This window comes from Mustela nivalis, assembly GCF_964662115.1.
Source record: "Mustela nivalis genome assembly, chromosome: 12".
NCBI lineage: Eukaryota > Metazoa > Chordata > Mammalia > Carnivora > Mustelidae > Mustela > Mustela nivalis.
In genome coordinates this window covers 85,128,030-85,151,851 of record NC_139031.1, presented here as the reverse complement: position 1 = coordinate 85,151,851, position 23,822 = coordinate 85,128,030, and the positions used below count along the sequence as shown (strand labels likewise).

Below are 23,822 nucleotides of genomic sequence, written 5' to 3'. Positions count from 1 at the left end.
CAACTTAGCCCGGCACGCTCAGTCCACAGGAGGCTGATGCGTACGCAGGCGCCTGTGTAAACAATAAATCACCTCTTGCGACTTGCATCCAGTGGAGACGTGGTGTCTGGTTCTTGGGTGCGGAGTGAGGGTCTTTCATTTGGAGGTTCCACCGAGATCTATTGGACTCCCACCCAAGAAAGACTCCAACCAACCCCCACCGGGAGGTAAGCTGGCCAGCATCTGTGTCCTTGTCTCTCTGTTTGTCTGTCTTTATGTTTTGAACAACGTTGTTACTCCGTATTTTGGGCAGCTTGAGAAGGAGTTGACGAACTCAGACTTCTCCCCTGCCACCCCGGGGGACGCCTCGGGGGATCTGAAAAGGTCCATGATCTAGGGCCACCTGGGAGTCACGGAAGAATTTCCATATTCTTCCTGACCGTCCGAATCCGAGGGCCTCACAGAGATCGTGGGTTCGAGTCCCACCTCGGAGGCCAACAATGTCTGTCTTCATGTATGTCTCCATGTTATGTCTTTAAATGTGGATATATGTTCCCTGTACTGGTCATGAAGGTTACATTCTGTTTAAGGGGAGGGTATCTAACCCGTTTGAATCTGAGGAATGCCTGACTGTATGAATGTGTTTGTGTGGCTCCACCGCCTTCGGCTACGGAGTCTGAGTGGGCTGCACCTGAGTCTCGCGGAGCGTCATACGGCATAACGGTCATCTACTCCGTGGAGTAGCCTGGTCTGGGGTTTATACGGATAGACCTTAGCTAAGACGCTCCTAAGTTCCCGCGAGGGACTCGAGCAGGACAGCACCTGAAAGATCCCCCTCCCCTTGTCTGCAACATCGTACATATCGGGAGGGAATATAAGAGATAGGTATTAAGAGCTGAACCAGGTCAATGAGTCAGCTAGTAAATTTCCTCCTGACATATTGGATGATAATTGCGTAAATAAGCCTTCTTCTAGTAAACCCAGGTTGCTGGGCCATCCCTAGCAAAGGGGACTCTGGCTTTATTTCTCTCTGTTTCTCCTAATAGATGTGGGGGCTTCTCCCTCACTCACTTCCCGTGTTAATGGCTATAACTGGAGCCAACTGGGGTTGGTCTAACTCGAGACAGAGACTATAAGGAATATTCCCAAGCAGCTGCCGAAACTCTGTTTCGGGGAAGTTTCCCTATGTTCTCTGGCCTGACTTGGACTGCCTAACCCCTCCCCCCTGGCTGATGGGAAAGCATGGCATCTGCTCCTCTCTTGGGGCTTAGGAGCTCCAAAACTGGGAATCCTTTCTCTGCCTCCTGGCAGCACTTTGTTTCTTCTGTTTCCCTCTTCTCCTATTTCTGTACCAACGTGTGTGCAGCCTGCATGACTGGCCTCTAGATCATGCACCACAGCTCCTTCTCTCCTCACTGTCAAGGAGCAAGAAGAGCACCCCCTGGACCTATAACACCCCCCCCACTCCAGATCTTCCCAACCATGTCTCAGGTAAACATTCAAAGTGGAGTGGGTCCAGGTGGAACGTAAATCAGTGTTGGAACTAAGTTAAGTTTGTTGGTTTAATTAAATAAGACCTGTCTTTTAAGTTATCGGCAGTAAATGTGAAACTTCGAAGTTTACTGAAGGTCAAATAAGCTCATGTTATTTATTAAAAATTGTTAGCAGAGAAATAACTAAACTGATGATTAATTGTCTGTCTCAAAGTTCTAATGGGTAATTGCTGAAGTAGCTTTCAAAGTCTTTGATAATCTGAAAGCTTTAAAGTTTTGCTTGGATGACAAATGGAGTTGAATTGTGGGCATCTAGGTCTTAACCAAGTAGGATAAAATGCTAGGTCATTAATTACTGGATATAGGTTTGTGCTTTTGACTTCTTACTGCAAAGAAACTAAGAGTATTTAAATCTGTTGGTAAACTTGTTTGCCACTTAACTGATTCATAAATTTGCCACCTGAAGAATTGTGTTGTAACAGTTCACAATTGGTTAATACTTAGTCTTCACTAGAGATTAAGGGGTTTCTAAGAGTATCAAATTCTGCTTAGTGTAACTAAGACTGATGGAAATAAAGGAAACTCTATAGAAAAGTAGATGATAAGTAAGAAAGATTTAAGGAATGGGAATACATTTTGTTGAAGGTAAAGGAAGGTAATTTTGTCCTAAATGAGATGGTTGTTTGGAAGAAAATGGCTTGAAACAAAACCTGAATGCAAAAGAAAGTTGTAGGAAGTTTATGAGGGGAAATCTTCAAAAAGGGAATTTTAGCTATGGTCAAGAATGGACTAAGATTAAAATAAATAGGGTTTTGTTTTTTTTTTTAAGATTTTGTTTATTTATTTGACAGAGAGAGATCACAAATAGGCAAAGAGGCAGGCAGAGAGAGAGAGGAGGAAGCAGGCTCCTTGCTGAGCAGAGAGCCCGATGCAGGACTCGATCCCAGGACCCTGAGATCATGACCTGAGCCGAAGGCAGCGGCTTAACCCACTGAGTCACCCAGGCGCCCCTAAAATAAATAGGTTTTAAAGGTACATTAATACAAGACTGAAATTGTCTCTGTTCAAAAGGACAATGTTTTCTTGCATCAATTGATCCGCTGGTTAAAAGATATAAATGGTTTCCTCTGCCTGCTCAGGCAGTCAACTTCAATACTGGCCCTTCTCGGCCTCAGACTTACATAACTGGAAATCCCATAACCCTTCCTTCTCCCAGGCGATAATCAAGTCCATTCTTAATCACGCATCAACCCACTTGGGATGATTGCTAGCAGCTCTTGCAGACTCTTCTCACTACAGAGGAGAGACAAAAAGTTTTTCTGGAAGCCAGAAAAAAAAAAAATGTTCTGGGAGATGATGGAAGACCTACTCCTGAACATGATTGATGCCACCTTTCCCTTGACCCGTCCTGACTGGGATTTCAACACGGCTGAAGGTAGGACCCACCTAAATCTTTATTGCCAGTTACTCATAGCAGGCCTCCATAATGCGGGGCGCTGCCCCACCAATTAGGCTCAGGTAAGACAGGTCACTCAGGGCTCAAAAGAATCTCCAACCGCTTTCCTAAGAGGGTTCTAACTCAAAGACTAGGACCTTGGAGACGCCCTCTCGCCTACCTCTCTAAGAAGTTAGACCCCGTGGCAGCAGGATGGCCACCATGCCTAAAAATGATAGCAGCCATAGCGGTCCTAATCAAGGATGCAACCAAATTGACTTTGGGACAGCCTTTAACAATCCTGGTCCACACACAGTGGAATCTTTAATTCGCCAACCCCCAGACCGCTGGCTATCTAATGCTCGCCTTACTCACTATCAGTCCCTCCTCCTGGACACAGACAGAATCCAGTTCGGACCTGTGGTGACTCTCAACCCCGCAACTCTCCTACCCACCCCTGGGGAGGCCCCCTTGCATGATTGCCACCAGATCCTTGCGGAAACGCATGGGACACGACCTGACCTAACTGACCAGCTGGCAATAGCTACCTGCAGGATGGAGAACGACGGGCAGGAGCCGCCATCACAACCGACTCTCAAATTGTGTGGGCAAGTGCACTGCCAGGAGGCACTTCAGCACAACAGGCCGAACTAATCGCCTTAACCCAGGCCCTCCAACTGGCAGAAGGTAAGAGACTTAATGCTTACACAGATAGCAGATATGCCTTTTGCCACCGCCCATATTCATGGGGAAATTTATCGGAGGAGGGGACTACTGACCTTCGAGGGAAAAGAAATTAAAAAATAAGACTGAAATATTGGCCCTACTAAAGGCCTTATTTCTTCCCAAAAAGCTGAGCATTATGCACTGCCCAGGCCATCAAAAAGGAAATAGCCCAGAGGCCAAAGGAAATCGCTTGGCCGACGAAGCAGCCCAACGGGCAGCTTTAGGGCCTCAACTATTGACTGTTACCAATCCTCACTGGGACAGAGGAAACCAATGACGCCCCCATTTGGAATTATGAAGAAACCGATTTAGACATCATGCAGAGGTTGGGGGCCAATTACAACCCGGCCCTAAACCGATGGGAATATCAAGGAAAAGCCATAATGCCCATTAAAATGGCAAAGGAACTAATAAATCACCTCCATTGGCTGACTCATCTGAGTGCAAACAAAATAAAATCTTTAATGGATAGGGCCAATTTAGAAAACTATTTCCCCAAACGAAACTTCCTCCTTCGACAAGCGGCCGCAATTTGCACAGTGTGTGCCCAAGTCAATCCTGGAAAAACTAGTATCGGACCAGGAGTCCGAGTACGCGGTCACCGCCCTGGCACACATTGGGAAATTGACTTTACCGAGATAAAACCTGGCATGTATGGATATAAATATCTCTTAGTTTTTCTAGACACATTTTCAGGATGGGCAGAGGCCTTCCCCACCAAGAAGGAGACTGCCAACATAGTTGCTAAGAAGTTACTGGAGGAGATTTTCCCAAGGTATGGAATGCCTGAGATACTGGGGTCAGACAATGGGCCTGCCTTTGTCTCCCAGGTAAGTCAGTCGGTGGCCAAGCTTTTGGGGATCGATTGGAAATTACATTGTGCTTACAGACCCCAAAGTTCAGGACAAGTAGAGAGAATGAATAGAACCATCAAGGAGGCTCTATCTAAATTACTGCTTGAAACTGGCACTAAAGATTGGGTCCAGCTCCTGCCTTTAGCACTCTATAGGGCCAGAAACACTCCTGGCCCTCACAAAGGTCTGACACCCTTTGAAATCCTCTATGGTGCTCCCCCTCCAGCTGTCACGTTCTTTGAGGCAGATATCTCTACTCACTCCCCTTCCCCCTCCATACAGGCCCATCTGCGAGCTTTGCAGCTGGTGCAACAAGAAGTCTGGAAACCCCTGGCAGCCGCCTTAGAAAAATCCTTAACCTCCCTCTCCGAGGTGATCCTACAAAATAGGAGGGGACTAGACCTATTGTTCTTAAAAGAAGGAGGATTATGCCAAGCCCTCAAGGAGGAATGCTGCTTTTATGCCGATCATACTGGAATTGTTAGAGAAACCATGGATGAACTCAGAGAAAGACTAGCCCAAAGAAAAAAAGATTTTGAATCCCAACAGGGCTGGTTTGAAAGTTGGTTTAATCGATCTCCTTGGTTCACCACTTTGCTGTCCACCCTTTTAGGGCCCCTTATTATACTTCTGCTAATTCTCTCATTCGGCCCTTGTATCTTAAATAGACTTGTGCAGTTCATGAAAAATCGCTTGTCAGTAATCCAGACAATGGTACTAACACAGCAATATCAACTAATTAAACAAACCGGATCCCAAACCGACTTACTTCATGAAACAGAGATTCCCTAATCCCTAATAAGTAAAAGGTTTTACTTATGATAAAAGAAAAGGGGGGAATGAAAGACCCCTCTCCCCTTGCTAAAGGCTTGTTTAAGTAACCTGATATCCCCACAGCACCCCCTCTCCCCTTGCTGAAGGCTTGATTAAGTAACCTATTGTCCCCATAGCCGGATGGCAACACATACCAGAATGTCTATGGTCAACCGGCCTGTCAAAAGGGAAGACAAATGAGAAACAGAGTGTACCTGGGACTTTCCAGAGTGCTGAGGCAAGGCCCACCAGAACAAACGGCTGAGTCCTTGCCTTGAACCCAACGCCTGACTATGCTTGATTTAAATTAACCAATCAGATCCTGTAACCATGCATCTGCTTCTGTAAGCTCGCTTCCCGCCACCCCAACCCTGCCCTATATAATCTGCTCCCCAACTTAGCCCGGCACGCTCAGTCCACAGGAGGCTGATGCGTACGCAGGCGCCTGTGTAAACAATAAATCACCTCTTGCGACTTGCATCCAGTGGAGACGTGGTGTCTGGTTCTTGGGTGCGGAGTGAGGGTCTTTCAGTTTAGTTTATGTACCCAGGCATCATTGTTCTTAGTTTTTTGCTAATATGAAAGCACTGAGATGAGTATTCTTACAGCTGAACTTGAAACACTTAACAAAAATTTTAAGCACTTCAGTTATTTTAAGATAATCCCTGAAAGTAGTATTTCTGGGTCAAAGAACATACATTTTTTTAAGATTTATGAAACACACTCAAATTCTATGCAGAAGTGTTGTGCCATTTTTCTGTGCCAGCATCAGGAAGAATTATTGTAATAAATGAGTTTTAGGATCCTAGGAACAAAGTTAATTGTGCCTTTGTTTGCTGAAACTCACCCCTTAACACCTCTTTTTTTTTTTTTTTTTTTTTTAATTTTAGATTGTTATTTATTTATTTATTTGACAGACAGAGATCACAAGTAGGCAGAGAGGCAGGCAGAGAGGGAGGAGGAAACAGACTCCCCTCCAAGCAGAGAGCCCAATGTGGGGCTCAATCCCAGGACCCTGAGATCATGACCCAAGCCAAAGGCAGAGGCCTTAGCCCACTGAACCACCCAGGTGCCCCCTCTTAACACCTCTTAACAAGTGATTGTTACTTCCTTCTCTCTCTTCCTTCCCAAAAGGTTCTCTTAAATGTTTTTTTGGAGCCTTAAGAATGGAGATGACAGAAGTGACTGGTGTGTCGCTGAAACGTGGGTCTCATGCTGTCGAAGATAATGACTGTGTGGCCTCAGCTGAGGAGGCAAAGAGACAGAAGGTCTTGGATGGCAGTCTGACCACAGGTCAGGATGGGCTGGAGCATGACTCTCCTCCCGGCGGTGTAGACGTGCCTGGACCGCCCACAGCTGTAAGTGCCAAAGAAGGTAGAAAGAATTCTGATGTGCAGGTGGAGGAAGAGGAAGAGGAGGAAGAAGATGGCCTTTCGGAGGAGGGTGAGGAGGAGGAGGAAGCTGAGAGTTTTGCAGACATGATGAAGCACGGCCTCACTGAACTTGATGTTGGCATCACCAAGTTTGTAAGTTCTCATCAGGGATTTTCAGGCATCTTGAAAGAAAGGTATGTTTTTATTTACGTGTCAAGTTATTTTCGTTGTTTGTTCTTTTCTTGAGGAAGAAACCAGCAAAAGGCTCTTCTATTTCTTTTTCTTCTTCTTCTTCTTTTTTTTTTTTTAAGATTTTATTTATTTATTTGACAGACACAGCGAAAGAGGGAACACAAGCAGGGGGATGGGAGAGGGAGAAGCAGGCTTTCCGCAGGGCAGGGAGCCTGATGTGGGGCTTGATCACAGGATCCTGGGATCATGACCTGAGCCAAAGGCAGACTCCTAATGACTAAACCACCCAGGCGCCCTCTGGTTATTCTTCTCTTTAGCTTTCTATCCCCAAGAATTGTTTACTGATGGTCACAAAGGAATTGTTAGGGTACGGAGTTGACCACCCCTCAGTTAGAGAACACTCTCAATAATGCAAGTCACACAGCTAGGTTTATTTCCAGCTAGCTGAGGTCCAAGTATCTGCCTGTCGCAGCGGGTTTCAACAAGGACCCCGAGCACTCAAAGCCAAGGGTTTATATATAATTTTCAAGGCACTTTATCATAGCTATAGACATATCTTGTGCCCCACTTTGACAGTTTAACTTTGTTTAACCTTTTGCCACCCCGGCGTCACCCTGGAGCCATCCTGGCAGTTAAGTGAGACTTAAGTTTAGAAGAAATTTAACTTTATTTACATTTCCTTCTGCCTCAGCCTCCTTCGGTTTTCTGGTGGGGAGGGCGATCTTAGGCCTTGAGGAACTAAGCCATCTGTCTCTGGAAATTCGGCCATTGAAGAGATAGGCCTTTTTGTTGTAAATCACCAGGACCTTTGCAAACCAAGGGAGACTCCTGTCTTGCAGGATTGTGATCTCTGCAAGTTAACTATTTGTTTTTCTTCAACATTTGGTCCCTGTGGCACCACCACCTAACCACCTTGGTGGTATATGATTAAGTTGTTTTTTCAGGTTTTAGCTACTTTCTCTTATCTCAAGTTACACGCGCCCTTGTGGGCTGGTTAGGGACCCTCAGTAAAATGGCTTCCTGGCCTTCAGGATGGCCATTCTTATGCTAACCCACTCTTACAGTGCAAGGTGCCAGCTTTTGCTTTGCCAAGATGGCTGTACTTATGTCAGGGCTAGACTCAGAGGTGGGTACAGCCTTGTTTTTCTTGGCCTCCACACCTGGAGCTGGTTTCCGGGACTTGTTTTTAAGTCCCCTGGGGGAAGGGGAGCAGGAACAGTTTAAGGGTTAAACAACAAAGTTATTGTTTAACCTCAGTGGAAGCCTCTGGCTAAAATAAAAATATAAAATAGATCATTACAGAATGGGATGGAGAAGAGCTGCCTAAATAGGCAGATGAAGCCATTTAAAGATGAAATGAGTAAATAAAAATAATTTTTGTGGCATGCCTTGCTCATACGTGAGTGAGTGCTGTTTACTTCTTTAAAATACATTATTGTAAATGGTCTTAAGTTTTCTCTTGAGTTGGTTTTCAAATCTTAAACTCAGCTCTTTCACCTAAATGTGCCACATCTACAGTAGAAAGCAGGTGGATCTGGGTGTGAGTCTGGTCCGGTCACTGAGTTTACTTAACTCAGAGCCTCGGTAGCCTTTTCTAGAAAATGGCTCCTAATACCATCTTGGAGTTTTTGAGAAGATTTTAAGTAATGTGTGTAGAGTATTTAGCATAAATGTAAGCTTCAGGTTGGTTCATGGTAGACTCACAGGGTTCCGATTTAATTAACCGTCCCATATTTTAGGATTCACTTTAGTATGGACTGTCTCTGTAACATTCCTATGCTTTGATTTATGCATTTCTCTGAAAAAATATTCTAGAAGTTTACATTTACATTTACTTTACATTCCAATACAAAGCCAAGCCATGGCTTAGAATTCATTAAGAAACCAGAAGAAATAACTCCATGTGAATTTTTTTTTTTTTTTTAAGATTTTATTTATTTATTTGACAGAGAGAGATCACAAGTAGGCAGAGAGGCAGGCAGAAAGAGAGAGGAGGAAGCAGGCTCCCTGCTGAGCAGAGAGCCCGATGCGGGACTCGATCCCAGGACCCTGAGATTATGACCTGAGCCGAAGGCAGTGGCTTAACCCACTGAGCCACCCAGGCGCCCCTCCATGTGAATTTTGTACTGAAGATTGTTTTTTAAATCCCTGTTTCGTACAACAAGGCTTAATGTTAATAAATTTTCTCCTAAAATTACTAGGAAGCAAAATGTTAATGCTTTGAAAATTTGTGTTTCCTTTTCATTTTAGGTACTCTGACTTCGTTGTTCATGAAATAGGAAAAGATGGACAGATCAGCCATTTGGATGACTTGTCCGTCCCAGTGGATGAGGAGGTAAGAGCAGCTCTCCAGCAAAAGTCACCTTCTATATAAAATAGCATTTCCTGGAGATCCTGGAAATACAGATCTCTAACAGCTTTAAATTCTGTGTTTGACTCACTGAGAGTTTCATCATTATTTTCAAGGATCCTTCAGAAGATGTATTTACGGTTTTGACAGCTGAAGAAAAGCAGCGTTTAGAAGAACTCCAGCTTTTTAAAAATAAGGAAACCAGTGTTGCCATCGAGGTAAATAGCACAAAAATGTATGGAAAAGTTTCTTTAGAGTTTTGAGTGCTTCTTTTTGGGTGAACATATCAAAGTGTCTATTAGAAAAATTACAGTAGTTTATAAAAGGATGGCCTTGCTCTATTTGATCTAAAAGAGCACTACACTAAAAATGTTTTTATTGGGGTGCCTGGATGGCTCAGTCACTTAAGCGTCTGCCTTAGGGCATGGGGCTCCCTGCTCAGCAGGGGAATCTCCTTCTCCCTCTCCCTCTGTCATTTCCCTCCTTGTGCTCTTTGGCTCTGTCTCTCTGTCAAATAAATAAATAAATAAGTAAAATTTTTAAAAAATGTTTCTGTCAGTGGCAGATAACCTGTATCCAGATAAACTATAACAAAAAAAGTTAACGTTTTTGTTTTAAGAAAATTTTATACATGACCACAGATCAATAAAGAAAGGTATTGTTCGGAATCATAGAGTAGTTTTTCTATCACATGGTGTCTGTAGCCAAAAGACTAGGACAGCCTGACAATCAGATGTGTGGCCTGCTAGGGAGGCCGTGGCCTTGGCTCTGCCTCCTACAGCCTCTGGGTCTCAGGTGGGTTTTTAGAGGGAGAGGTGTTGGGGAAAGAGAAGGGAGATTTCTCTGCTCAACTTCAATCTGCTTCCACTGTGGAGGAAAAGGAGAGCTGAGCTACTAAATGCAATAGTGGATGCCTTTTCAAAAGCTTTTGTTATGAAAATTTTATTCTCAGTTAGTGCTGTCCAGTGGAATTATAATGCGTGCCATGTTTTTAATTTTAAACTTTCTAAAAACTTACAGAGGTGAAATTAATTTTTACATTATATTTTACTTACCCTAGTACATTTTAAAATATCATTTCAGGGCACCTAGGTGGCTTAGTCAGTTAAACATCTGACTCCTGATTTCGGCTTAGGTCATGCTCTCGGGGTCATTAGATCAAGCCCCACGCTGGGCTCTGCACTCAGCTGGGAGTCTGCTTGAGATTATTCTCCCTCTCCCTCTGCCCTTTCCCCCACTCTTGCTCTCTCTGGAATAAAAGAATAAATTTTAAAAAATAATAAAAAATAGAATAGTTCAGCAGGTAATCTATATACATATATATTTTTATTTACAAATGAGATGTTTTTACATTCTTTTTTCCCCCTGCTTAATCATCAAAATCTGGTGTTCTTTTATGCTGGTAACATAGCTCAGTTCAGACTAGCCACATTCAGGGACTCCGTTGCCATCTGTAGCTCATGACTGCCGTACAGGATAGCGCAGCTCTAGGTGATACAAGATTTTAAGAGTCTTGTAGCATAAGATTTTTAGAATTTTAAGTTTATGTTAAATTCATTTTATACCATAGTTTAATGACCTACTTGATTAGAGGTTGTCTGAAATCCCGGTTTCCATCACTCCCAGTTAACAAGAGCTTACCATAACTTTTCAGAATTCATTATCTGCCCCCAACCCTTGGCTCTTCTTCCCATCCACCGAAATGTCCCCAAAGTATGTATATTACAGTTTTAGGATTCATCAATTACTGAATTTACCAATGGACAAAATCTTGCAGTGCCAAAAAGAAAACAAAGAACTGTTTTGGGGAGCTGTCCAGGAGGGTGGCTTAGGTTTCTCTTGCTTGTACAGCACAGTGGCAGATCTCAGTGTCCTCTGAAAACCTATAATCATGACATCTACTGAATGTTTTTACCTTTAAAGATAAAGCCTGGGCACATTTTCTTGTTTGTAAAATGAGGACGGACTTGCCAAATGTTTGAAGTCTAACTATGTGTTCAGTCATCTGTACAAAGTTTGATTCCAGCTCAGTGCTCAGTAAATACCAGATCTAGACTCATTTTTAATATGAAAATGTCACATGTCTGTAATTAAAATGTAGTTTGTTTTCTTTTACATTTTTAATTTTACTAAAATATTACTAAGTTTAGCAAGTAGTTTAGTGTATCCTGGTGTTTTTCAGCTTGCAGGTTGCAGTCCTCAGTGGGTCATGGAATCAGTTCAGTAGAACTTAACCGACATCTGTGTGAATGCAATACGATAAAACAGAAAATAAGAATGTATTGTACACATTAAGGATAAATACTGTTTTTCTAAAAAAATTTTAGGTATTTAGTAAGGCATATACACATACATACTTCTGGTGGTTGAATCTAGATACGAAATGTATTTCTTAGTGTGAGACATTCAGAAATTGAACAACAGTTTTGTTTTGTTTTGTTTTTTTTGAGAGAGGGAACATGTGTGCAGCAGGGGGCAGGGGCGGAGAGAATCTTAACCAGACTCCACACCCAGTGCAGAGCTGGAGCCCGACACGGGGCTCAATCCCACGACCCTGAGAATCATGACCTGAGCCGAAATCAAGAGTCAGGCGTTCAACCTAGTGTGCCACCCAGGCGCCCCTGAACAATGGTTCTATAACTAATAAGTTTACATTTTCTTGATGTCGATTTTATTTTTTATTATGAACAAATGTTCTAGAACATCATTATAAAATAATTCATCTAATATAGGGTTCACTATGGGGCAGTTGTAGATTGGAGTGTTCCAGGGAGTTGAATGTGTGATCCTCCAAAGACCCAGCTTGCCGACATCGCCATCTGAGAGCCCGAGTCCCTGAGCGGCAGTGTCTGTGATGGGCGCCTCTGGAGTCTCACAGCCTGGATTTTACATCTGGCGCCGCCTTCCTCCAGCTGTGAGCTGGGACACATTCCTTCACTTCTGTCAGCTTCGTTTTCCTTCTCTCCGAGCAGGTGTAAGGATGGCATGGTGAGGAGATGATGGGGATTAAATAAGCCAACGACTGCGAAGTTCTTGGTACTGTGCCTGGCAGCGGTCATGCTCAGTAAATAGGCTCTTAAGATGAGCAGCGTTACGGAGCTCTGGGAGATCCAGCAATCCTACCCACAGACTCTGTTACTTCACACGGTTGATAACACGACTCGTGTTTTTACTGACTCATTAGTGTTATCTCCCTATTTGATGTTTGTTAAATCACTAGTCGCGGTATTTCTGTTTTTAATAGGTTATTGAGGACACCAAAGAGAAAAGAACCGTCATCCATCAAGCGATTAAATCTCTGTTTCCAGGATTAGAGACGAAAACGGAGGACAGAGAGGGGAAGAAATATATTGTAGCCTACCATGCAGCTGGGAAAAAGGCTCTGGCAAGTAAGTGTGCGAGTGACCTGGCATTTGTGCTGTCAGGGACCGTCCTGCTCCTCCTGCTCTTGCCCGTTCATGTTTCAGGACTACTTGGCTGGTGGGCAGGAGAGGATATTGGCCATGTCACTCTTTCAGAGAAGGTGGATGATAGCTTTCACGTTCACAGAGCAGCCCTGTAGAATGTGTCTGGTTGGGAGCACTGGGTCTCTTTTGGGAGTCACGATTTGCTATAGTGACAGTGGTGCCGAAGAGACAGTGCTAGGAATTTGATACGTTCCCTGAGGAGCAGAATGGGATCAGCGGTAATTCAAGAAGAAAATGGAAGGGTATTGCTCATTCCGTGCCTTAATGGAGAAAAGAAAGCTTTCAGTGAACCCCAAATCCCAGTGGCATATTTTCTGCCAAGCCCCTATAATGGAAGGCCTTCTGCTTTCCAACTGTGAGTTTTTTCACTCAGACAAAAAAAACCCCATGGAATATACAGGAAAATACCCCTTTGCCCATGCTCATCTTTTGTTGTATATCATTCACTTGAAACAAGTCTAATGTATTTTCTATAGCCATGAAAATTTCTATATCCTTAAAAAATAGGTCATCTGCCAAATCAGCAGACAAAATTCTAATGAAAATGACAGTGGGGAAAAAGATATTTCCTCACCCTCGTCCCTACGCTTGATGGCTTCTATTAGGGAAGAGTTATTTCTAGATATATTTGTCAGAGCAAAACTCGAAGACTGCGTAACAAAAGACTGCTCACACTGTTGATGCTTTGTCAGTCTTCTCTCAGGTCAATGCGTGAGTGGGAGAAGCCTTAATTGTTTGTAACTATGAATCTAGAGAAATGAGGCCATTATAAGAAAAATGGGCACAGAAATAAGGTTCAGCTGTGCCTGAAAAAAAAACAATGTAGTTGGTTCAGTATGTCTGGGTAGTGACACAGAAATGAGAAATCTTGAGCAGGTAGGAGGAGAAGATGGACATTGGAGGCTACTTCTCAGTGGACACTGCAAAGGAAATGAGATGGTGTGTTCTGGAACAGCTGAGGGCATGGGTGGTTAATCACTCCTCGAGCCACATGCTGATGTCTTGCTTGCTGCACATTTCTTTGATGTCTGAGTCACAGTATAAAATGGTTCTCCAGCCAGGGCTGTTCAGGAGCATTAATGAAAGTGATTTGAGCGAATTTTTTTTTTTTTTTTTTTTTGCCTTCTCCCAAGATTGGCAGATGGCTGGTTACTGTCCTGGATATAGAGAGGGTGCCATGGTGCACTCAGGCTCCCGTTCTCTCAAGGAGCCCAGGCTGAGTGCGGCTGCTAGTGAGCCGTTCCTTGTAGAGAGGCAGTCCCCATGTTGGGCAACAGCCCCCTTTTAAAGGCAAGGTCTTGATTCTGCTGAGTGTGGTCATGAGGAAGCAGATTAGCAAAACCTGGATTGTTTTGACTGGCTGCTGCTTAGAAATTATCTTTCTTTCCTAGAGGATGCTGGCCTTTGTGACTTGCAGAGAGGGGTGTTAGGGCGTTTATTTGCACTGTCATGGTGGCCCTGAGAGTCTTCCCACCCTTTCCCCTCAAGTGAGTGGCACCAGATCTCTCACATTCTGTCTTTAGCCACATTCTCTATGCCTAAGCCATACCCATCTTCTTTTTTTTCCAAATAAGAAATTTCCTTAAGATTTTTTAGGTGAGATGCTGAGCTCTGTAGGACTTGAACCACCCTCCCTCTTTCCCTTGCACATCTTCAGTAAAATAGGAATTTCTCACTGGAGGAAGCATGAAGGCAGGTCAGATTGGATCGTCACCTGCATAGAGTTCTAAACCTCTTGAGCTTGAGTCATTTTGGCGTTTGGTCAAAGTGGACTAGAGGTCTGAGCCATTCTCCCCCACCTCCTCATAGCCCCAGACAGAACACAGGAGGGCCTGTGTTCATCTGTTGCAGATCCAACTCCCCACCAGTAAGAGTGCCTTAGTTAAAGACTGTTGGAAAAGTCGGGAGAGCTGGGATTCAGAGACCACCCTTCATGCCCCTGCAAATAGAGTCCAGTACCAATGATAACTTACCGTTTTGAGCATATGAATAAATTAGCTTTTAGAGATTCATTGCAAAGCTAAGCTTATAGTGTTTTTAGCGCTCCTTTCCTACCATACCCTGATATTGTTACATGCGTTACTAAGCAGATTGGCAATATTCTCACCTAAACTTTTCTCAGCTAGAGCCATGCATCCTAAAACGTAGACATCATGGTGCCCAGAGACCACAGATTACCAGCTGTTTTACCTCCGAAGCTATGTTGTTTGTGAATCCAGTCTGATAGACAGGGCACCTTGATTCACCTACCAAACCATGCCTAACGGTATTTTCTGAAAATATCATTTAATTATTATAAGCCATGTAGTCAGGTAAACTAATATGTATTTTCAGATAGATCATATATTCTAAATGCCTCTAAGAACATCTTTTTAAAAAGACTTAAGTAAAAATAAGGAAAAAATCTGCCACATGATATGTAGAGGTTCCTGCATACTTTCTGAAAGGAATGGATCCCAGCAGGGATACCTACCCAGATAAAGGAATCCACAGAGACTCCAGAGAAAGGGCCAGACAGATAAGAAGGAAACTCTCTGGGAGAGGCTGGTATTGTGGAATCCACAGGAAGAGGGAATGCCAATAACTAAAGTGATTAGCAGTGGAAAATACTACAGATGGGTCCAGCAAGAGAAGAACTCTGAAATCAATTTGTCAGTTTATAGCCACATCGATATCATTGGGGCGTTTGCTGTAGAAACTCCAGTAGAATAGGATTGGGAACCGGTTGACACCATAGGCTGAGCTGGAAGACACCAGTATGGAATGCTATTTGAAATAAGCTGTAAAGAGGGGCGCTGCTGGCTCATTCGGAGGTGTGTGTGGCTCTTGATTTCACAGGCGTGAGTTTGAGCCCCATCTGGGGTGTAGAGATTACTTGACTAAATAAATTAAAAAAAAAAAACTAAGCTATGAAGAGAAGGAGAAAGGAAGGCAGCATGGTGGAGAGGGATGCAAGTTTGACTTTTAAAATGGAAGAGTCCTGGGCGTCTTGATCTCCTGAAGGGAAAGAGCCAGTGGAGAGGGTGGGCAGAAATTCTGGGAGGAGAGTGATAGCTGGAAGGTCAGTGTACAGCGATGCAGTCCTGGAAATGGCCTTGAATAAGAAGGAAAGAATGTTCTGCATGCTACACCATCATGTCATCTTTCTAGAGCTACATTTTTCCTTCCTTATTCATGAGGATCTCTGTGCTCCATACCTGACCCTTCCCGAATGTGGTTTCTTTTTCTCTCTGGTTTCTATTTCTACTGAACTGGCACTGCCCTATCAGACCATCAGAAGGTTGCTTTCTGTGATCTCAGCCTGAGAATTCTTTGCATTCTATCTTTTAAAACAGGGTGTCTCAAAAAAGTCTGAAAGTCATTTTTAATTCTCTTAAATTACAAAGCTACATAATGCTCCTTAGCATTCCAAGGATTTGGAGTTTTAGAAAGTCCCATTCACCCAGAATAAGTTGAGTTTTGCGGATTTTTCCATTATTCAAAATATTCCCGGTTAATTAATGCATATGCTTACTATTTTGTATACTGAGTGTGCCTAGAAAAAGAATCGTCGATGTTAGTGACAGAGGAGATAATGGTATGCATGTGCAGTGCTTGGATTTGCTAATAAAAGATGCATGCTTGTGAGCCAAAACTCATGCTCGGTTGTCATGGTTTCTCTTAGGCATTAAGTTTTTTAGCCTTGTAGCCTCATTCATTTCTCTCCATTATAGTTGATTGGGAAGGGGAAGGGGTCCTGAGGGGGTCATTAAGGATGCATACAGTTCCACTACATCATTTCTGATCACAAGGTTTTTTCGACTTTGTATTATGGATATTTTCAAACAAGCACAGAGTGTGGTATATATTGAACCACTGTGGACCCACCAACCACCTTCAAGATTGTTTACATTCTGTTGTTTTTGCTTGATCTTTTCCTCCTGCTCATTTTTCTTGTGGAGTGTTCTAAAGAAAATTCTCTGCAGCACTTCATTTCACTCATAAATACTTCAGTGTGTATTTAGCAGCTAAGGAGAAAAACCCCAAACCATTATCACATCGTACATAACGAACAATAATTTATTAATATCCAGTAGCCAGTGCACATTCAGTTTTTCCCCCAATCATCTCAAATACGTCTTTTACAATAGATGACTTGTCAGGCAATGATACAAAAAAGGTCTGAATATTGCATTAAATAGAAGTCTCTAAAATCATCTTAAATCCCTTCAAATTTATCTTTTCAGGAGCTGTTTTCTGTAAGGAATTCTCAAATCTTTATCGAATAAAAAAATCTTTATAACTCAATGCCAGAAACTCATAAAGCACAGAAAAAGACAAAGCTAAACAATAATTACATGCAGTGTCACCACCAAAAGATAATCACAAGTAGCACTTTGTGAAAACGAATCTCTAGATGGGGCAGCATTTTGCATTAGGTCTTTTTTTTTTTTTTTTTTAAGCTTTTATTTAAATTCCAGTTAACATGCTTTGTAACACTAGTGTTGGGTAGACAACGCACTGTATTCAGTCGTAAACCTTACGCTGCGTCCCTTGGGTACGGACAGTGCAGCTCTGAGGATGAAAAGACCTGCCCTTGTGAGGAGGCTGAGACAGGGAAGCTGGTACCTATAGGTGAGTTTTCTCCTCATTCACTGTTTGCCTCTGTGACATTCCATTGTTAACGTCTGAATGGCTGTTAACCCACCACATAACTACCAGGTACTGTAGCAGTTCTTGGTAGGAAATTTCCATGCGATCATTTGCATGTTCACCTCTAAAGCACTTTAATATTATTACGAATTAAACATTGCTCTCTTGTGCTCTTTATGCTGTGCATTTGGACAGAGGTCAGAACTGCAGCAGGTAAGAGCGGTTGGTGTTTCATGTAGAGAAAATGAAATGCCAATGATTTTTCTCCCAAGTGCTAAGTAGAAGACAATTTTGGTTAACTGGTGAGCTAGATGGAAAGCCAAAAATAATACTGTTATTCACAATTTTCTGAGGATGAATTGCGAGGAATTCCCACGAAGAGCCAAAGAAATACTTGTAATATTTTTGTTGTCCAAGACAGAAGAGACTTACCTTCACATTTATCAGAAAAGGAAAGCAATTCGCTGAGCATGCAAGCTGTGGCAGTTTTGCAAGATGATCCATTGATTCATTTGTTTTTACGTTTTAGCGTAAATCACTAACGTACCAAGAGTGCTTTTTGCCTTGACAAAGCGGAATGTACCAGCAACTTCAGTACCAGAAGTTTCTTATATCTCTGAAGAGGACAGATTCACGAGTTCATCCTAAAGGATTATTTTTAGGGACAAAGACAAAGGAACATTTTTAGAAGAAGACTCTATGAAATACTTTTGAAATACTTTTTCCACAGTTTTTCTTTCACAAAGTTGTAGAAATCAAGTGAATTAGATGTGTACAGATGACATTTGCTGCTGTGTGTCGCTCAAGATGCAGGAACATCATTGTACAGCATCTGGAAGTGGGGTTGTGGCTTACCTGTTTTTCCCAAACTGTGTTGATTTTTCACGATCAGAGTTTAAATCCTAATATTTTAAAAAAAATCTCTGATGATAGTACATTTAAAAGAAAATTTTTAAATGTTTTCCAAAGCCTGGACATATTGGTCACTTTTCAGAAAGTTGAATAATCTAACTGTAGTTCAGAAGGTCACATTGAAAGTTAACATTTAACCTGGCTTAATTTTTAGAGTTTCCTTTTCCCCAAGAATCATGACCATTACGTTTTGAATGCTAGCCATGCTCTCTGCCAGGGAAGCGTTTGTAAACCACCTAGGATTAACTCAACTTTTGTGAAGGAAGTGGCCTTTGGAAAGCTTGAACGTGTCACTAAGGCAAGTCCTCACAAGCTTTGTCCCCATCCTTGCTGAGGCAAGTATGTGTGAACTCCTGGCTTGGGATATGAGGCAGGGCCTGTAGATTCCAAGGGGAGTTCTCTTTCCTTCTGGACACATGTGTTCCAGAAAGCCAGTTACCCACCAAGAAGATACGCGCTTGTGAAGTAAACGCCTCTGGGGAGTGGGGACCCCTGTGTGTGAGGAGTTGCTCTGTGTGAGGATGGTTGGTTAGTCGTACTCATTTGTCACACAGCCTGCCTTTCAGCTTTTGTTTGTGTGGACAGATCATGTGCAGTCTCCAGTCACAGGAAGTGTCATACCTGTAGTCCACACAGCTGTAACCACTTAACCTGTATTTCTTGTCAGACTAGATCGGATTTCTCACTCAGGTTCTCTAGCAAAAAATGAGCTTGTAGGTTTCATAAGCTAAAGCTTATGTTTAGAGCACTTTTATTATGGTCTGTGTAACATTTAATTTTTTTTGCTTTTAAGATCCAAGAAAACATTCTTGGCCAAAATCTAGGGGAAGTTACTGCCACTTTGTACTGTACAAGGAAAACAAAGACACCATGGATGCTATTAATGTGCTGTCCAAATACTTACGGTTAGTATCTTGTTCTTGTGCAGACACAAAATGACAACACGGGAATTTGTTTTCCTCTTTCAATGCTAATGAAAAACAAGTGGGAAAATAAGCAAAAAGAGAGTAAGTGTGCCCTCCAGTTATGGTTTCCTTAAGCAGTAGGTGAATTATTTATTTATTTATTTTTAACCTTCGTGCATACTGCTAATGACTCAAGATCAAAATTCTATAAGTAAATAGTTATCATAGTAGCCCATCCAGTTGAAAATAAAAAGTAACTTGCTTCCTGGAAAGCCTACACTTTGATGTGTTTGCAGGGGTTTGCTTAACTAGAGTGTAAATTCTTTAATTCTTGGAGATGGACTTGATTGGACGCTTGAGACCAGTTGGATTTCCTCCTGGGAATGCAGATAGAGCAGGTTTGAGTCTTCGAGGATCAGCCAGGAGCCGAAGAATTGTTTTTCAGTTGTGGATACAGGCACCGCAGCCAGTCTGTGCGCACAGGAAGTTTACTTTGATACACATTTAACCCAGTTTAAACGTGGTACACACTGTGTCAGTCCACTGGGGCCACCATACCAAACTGTCACAGACTGGGGGGCTTCAGTAATAGCTCAGGAGACTGGGGGTCCCAGGATCAAGGTGTTGGCAGGTTTGTTTTTTTATTTTTATTTTTTTTGGGGGGGCCTCTCCGTGGCTTATAGATGGCCACCTTCTCTGTGTGTGTGTCCTAGAATCTGTCCAGATTTTCTCTTTCTGCTGGAACAGATCCGATAAGGGCCCCCCAGCAGCCTCATTCTAACTGAACCACCTCTTTAAAGGCCCTGTCCAAGTGCAGCTCCATTCTGAGGTACTGGGGGTCAGGGCCAGTAAGTCTGTATGCTAGCCAGGAGGGTGCAGTACCCTACAAGGGACATTATTTTACTCCTGTTGCTGGCTCTCTGGGAGAGAGTCAGTGGGGCCTGTCTGTCCCTGAGCCTGCGAGGATACTTCCTCTGTATTGTGGAGGGACTTCCTCTGACATGGGCAGTTGGAGAGCACTCAGAATTCAAGCACTTTGTCCTGTCCTTTTCCTTTTCATGTGGAGCAGTTTCTATAAAATACTTCATTGTTAACTAGCTTAGTTACATCTTCATATCACAACTATTGAGATCCCTATTATAGTGTTTAGCTTTTTTATGCAAAGAAATACCATGAATTTATGGAAACTTTGTATTATTAACTTTTTAAAAACCGAAGATAATAAAATTTTCAGAGTGGTATGTTACGTATCTAGAATGAATTCCTCTTTACCTTCACTGCCATGTCATCTAAAGAAAGGCCTATGGTCAATAGGAAGTACATTGTTTCCTTTTGGTGACTGGCTAGCAAAGTCTTCAAATGGCATGTTTTTTCACTCAGCCACAAACATTCTAAGTCAAGCCCTGCTAAGAAGGTAGCTGTCCAGGCATCATTTACTTCCTTAGCTTGCATACTATTTCCTGGGTACATTATATTTTTTAATTTTTTTTATTTTTTAAAGATGTATTTGTTTATTTGACAGAGAGAGAGAGATGACAAGTAGGCAAAGAGGCAGGCAGAGGGGCGGGGGAAGCAGGCTTCCAGCCGAGCAGAGAGCCTGCTCGGTCCCAGGTCCCTGAGATCATGACCTGAGCCGAAGGCAGAGGCTTATTAACCCCCTGAGCCACCCAGCCCCCCCACCACCACCCCACCAGGTACATTTTAAAATCAAGTTTCTCCTTACTCTTCTATTCCGGTACCATTTTATTTACGTTGTGTCTTAAATCATGAGAAATACGATTTTCTAATGATGTGCAAATTCATATGGTTTTGTTTTTGTCTTACCAGAGTCAAACCAAACATATTCTCCTACATGGGAACCAAAGATAAAAGGGCCATAACCGTTCAAGAGATTGCTGTTCTCAAGTAAGTACCAAGTACATGTCAGGGTTCGTTCTGCAAAAACCCTGGTGTCACTGTCCTCAGATTCACCATGAGGAGGTTTCTCTCTTCTTTTTCTTTTTTTTTTTTTTTTTGAGGATTTATTTGAGAGAGAGAGAGAAAGCCTAGGGTGGAGGGAAGAGAGGGAGAGGGAAAGCAGGCTCCACACTGAGCACAAGCCTGATGCATGGCTTGACCTCACCACCTGAGATCATGACCTGAACTGAAATCACGAGTCAGACGCTTAACCGACTGAGCCACCCAAGTGCCCCTCTCTCTTCTTCTCTAAATGGTGCCTCTGCCTATTTGAAAAATCAGTTTTATTCTTTTTTTCTTTTTGTTTCTCTGTATTTCCTAATGTTTTTAGGAGCATACAGATATTGTTTGTGTGATTTTTAAAGGATTTTTGTGGTAGAGTCAAAGAGTGCTTCTTTCTTTTCGTCCTTTTTTGTTCATTATTAAATATAAGTTACTTAAAATTTAATTACAAAACAGTGAATCTTTTGTTACACCCTGGGGATATACAGATGAAAAGATGGTCTGTGCATTTAAAGCAATTACAATTTAATGGAGCAGACAGACAAGTAAATCAGAGCTTATCACACAGTGAGATAAATGTGGGGGTATTAGGGTAGGCCAGTTTCACTGAAAACGGGATGCTCTAGTTTTAATCTAATCAGGGCATGTCCGCCTTCACCGGTGACATTTTGGAATGGATAATTCTTTGTTGTGGGGGCATCCTGTACATTGTAGGGCATTTAGTGGCAGCCGTGGGCTCAACCCATTGGATGTCAGCAGCTTCCTCCCACCTTGCCCCCCACCCTCCAGTTGTGACAACCAAAAATGACTCCAGACTTTTCCAGGTGTCCCTTGAAGGGCAGAGTCACCTGGGGTTGAGAACCACTGGTCTAGATTCTGGAAGGATGAGTAGTTTTCTGAGGCTGTAGAGGGTCTAAGGTTGCTTGTTTGAACTGAGAAAATACCTTGTGAAAGGACACTGGAAAGGAGTTGGGGAGCACATTTGGTATTTGGCAGGTGACTTTAGTCTTCTGGGAGCTAGTGAGAAATCAGGGTCCTCGGACCCTGCAGGCCGTGGTGAGGATCTTGGACTTGGCCATGATCTAAACAGAGGGCTTTGTGTGGAGAGGCAGGAGTAAGGAAGGGTTGGTTGTGACTGGAGCAGGTAGGTGACCCTGGAGATCGCGGCTGTTGCTCTGTCCTGGGGGCTCTGAACCCAGCCACTTGAGTGAAAGGAAGGGGAGAAGATGAATTTATACCCTTGTGAAGTCAGAAGACAGACAGACACACACACACACACACACACACACACCCGCTGAGTTTATAGCCATGTGAAGTCAGACACACGCACACACACCATCACCGCCTCCACCCTGAGGTAAGGAATGGTGGGAGGGAGAAATAAAGGGGCAGGAGAAAACTTCTGAGGGTTATGCGTGTGTTCATTATCTTGAATGTCATAATGGTTTCATGGGCTTAGTGGTAAATCTTGTACATTTTGAATATGTATAGTTTACCACATGTTAATTATACTGTAATGATAAATGAAGTCAGTCATCTGTGCTTGCTGTCCTCACTTAAATATGTATTTATTTGTAACTCCCTTATTTTTTCATAAAGAATTTGAGGCGACCTCTCCTCTTTATCCCACGGTCCACTATAGTGTGCTGCTTTCCCACGACTATTCTGATTCACATGAAATGGTGTCGGGTTTAAGCATCTGGTTGCATCCTAATGGTTTTGCAGCCCTTTTCCTCCTTGACCTCGAGAGGGAGGCATGATGTGGTCATGAAAAAGCAAAGTAAGAACATCTCTCCATGATGGAGGTTTGTGGGAATCTTGACGTGTTTGAAAGAGCAGCAGGAGACACCTAAAAGTATTCGTATATGGTGGCCTGCTCTTTTTCGTCCTGTGATGCAGAATGTGGAATCATCTGCTGAGAATGCAGGGGACAGGATTGGGGGAGAGAAATTGAAGAGTGGGAAGATTTGAAACTGCCTCTGCTGGTAGTAGGGGCCACTGGGCTAGCCAGAAACTCTGAAGGGTTAGAGAGAGCAGCAGTGGCTCACGGACTCTGGTATTTCTGTCTTCTGTATCTAAACTATCATTGTAGTCAACTCCTATGCTATCCGGCTGGTTCTGCAGAATTTTTTCACCAAAATTAAAAAATAAGTTAGAAAAAATCATAATAGGGGTGCCTGGTGGTTCAGTGGGTTGGGCTTCTGCCTTCAGCTTAGGCCTTGGACCTCTCCTGCATTGAGCCTTGCATTGGGCTCTCTGCTCAGCAGGGAGCCTGCTCCCCTACCCCACTCTGCCTTCCTCTCTGCCTACTTGTGATGTCTCTCTCTCTCTCTCTCTGTCAAGTAAATAATTTTTTTTTAAGATTTTAATTATTTATTTGACAGATCACAAGTAGGCAGAGAGGCAGGCAGAGAGAGAGAGAGAGAGGAGGAAGCAGACTCCCCACTGAGCAGAGAGCCCGATGTGGGGCTTGATCCCAGCACCCTGGGATCATGACCTGAGCCGAAGGCAGAGGCTTTAACCCACTGAGCCACCCAGGCGTGCCCCCCCCCCCCAATCATAGTAAGTTCACAAGCGACTGGCTGGCTTAGTCAGTAGAGCGTGTGACTCTTGATCTCCGGGTTGTGAGTTCAAGCCTCATGCTGGTTGTAGAGATTACTTAAAAATAATATCTTTTAAAAATTAAGTAAGTTAGTTGTTTTATTTCCCTTCCAGAAGGAACAAGGTGGAAG

General features: G+C 43.1%; 1 protein-coding gene and 1 long non-coding RNA gene across 5 annotated transcripts in view; one reads left to right on the top strand and one right to left on the bottom strand.

The window, feature by feature from the left end:
* Positions 1 to 23,822, top strand: part of PUS7 (pseudouridine synthase 7) — a 61,087-nt gene that overhangs the window by 8,106 nt on the left and 29,159 nt on the right. For both annotated transcript variants that reach the window (XM_082691901.1, XM_082691900.1), the window contains exons 2-7: positions 6,435 to 6,867; positions 9,116 to 9,200; positions 9,332 to 9,433; positions 12,460 to 12,604; positions 19,020 to 19,131; positions 20,959 to 21,036. In XM_082691901.1, the coding sequence (XP_082548027.1) occupies positions 6,435 to 6,867; positions 9,116 to 9,200; positions 9,332 to 9,433; positions 12,460 to 12,604; positions 19,020 to 19,131; positions 20,959 to 21,036 (955 nt within the window). The remainder of the gene's footprint in view (positions 1 to 6,434; positions 6,868 to 9,115; positions 9,201 to 9,331; positions 9,434 to 12,459; positions 12,605 to 19,019; positions 19,132 to 20,958; positions 21,037 to 23,822) is intronic.
* The window catches only part of LOC309844746, a 29,538-nt gene continuing 17,056 nt past the window's right edge, over positions 11,341 to 23,822 (bottom strand). For 2 of the 3 annotated variants that reach the window (XR_014300870.1, XR_014300871.1), the window contains exons 2-3: positions 17,747 to 17,958; positions 12,614 to 16,689 (exon numbers count right to left, since the gene is read on the bottom strand). This is a non-coding gene — a long non-coding RNA (uncharacterized lncRNA). Of the gene's footprint in view, positions 11,457 to 12,613; positions 16,690 to 17,746; positions 17,959 to 23,822 lie in introns of those variants that run through there. The other variant, XR_014300869.1, reaches the window with a different exon arrangement.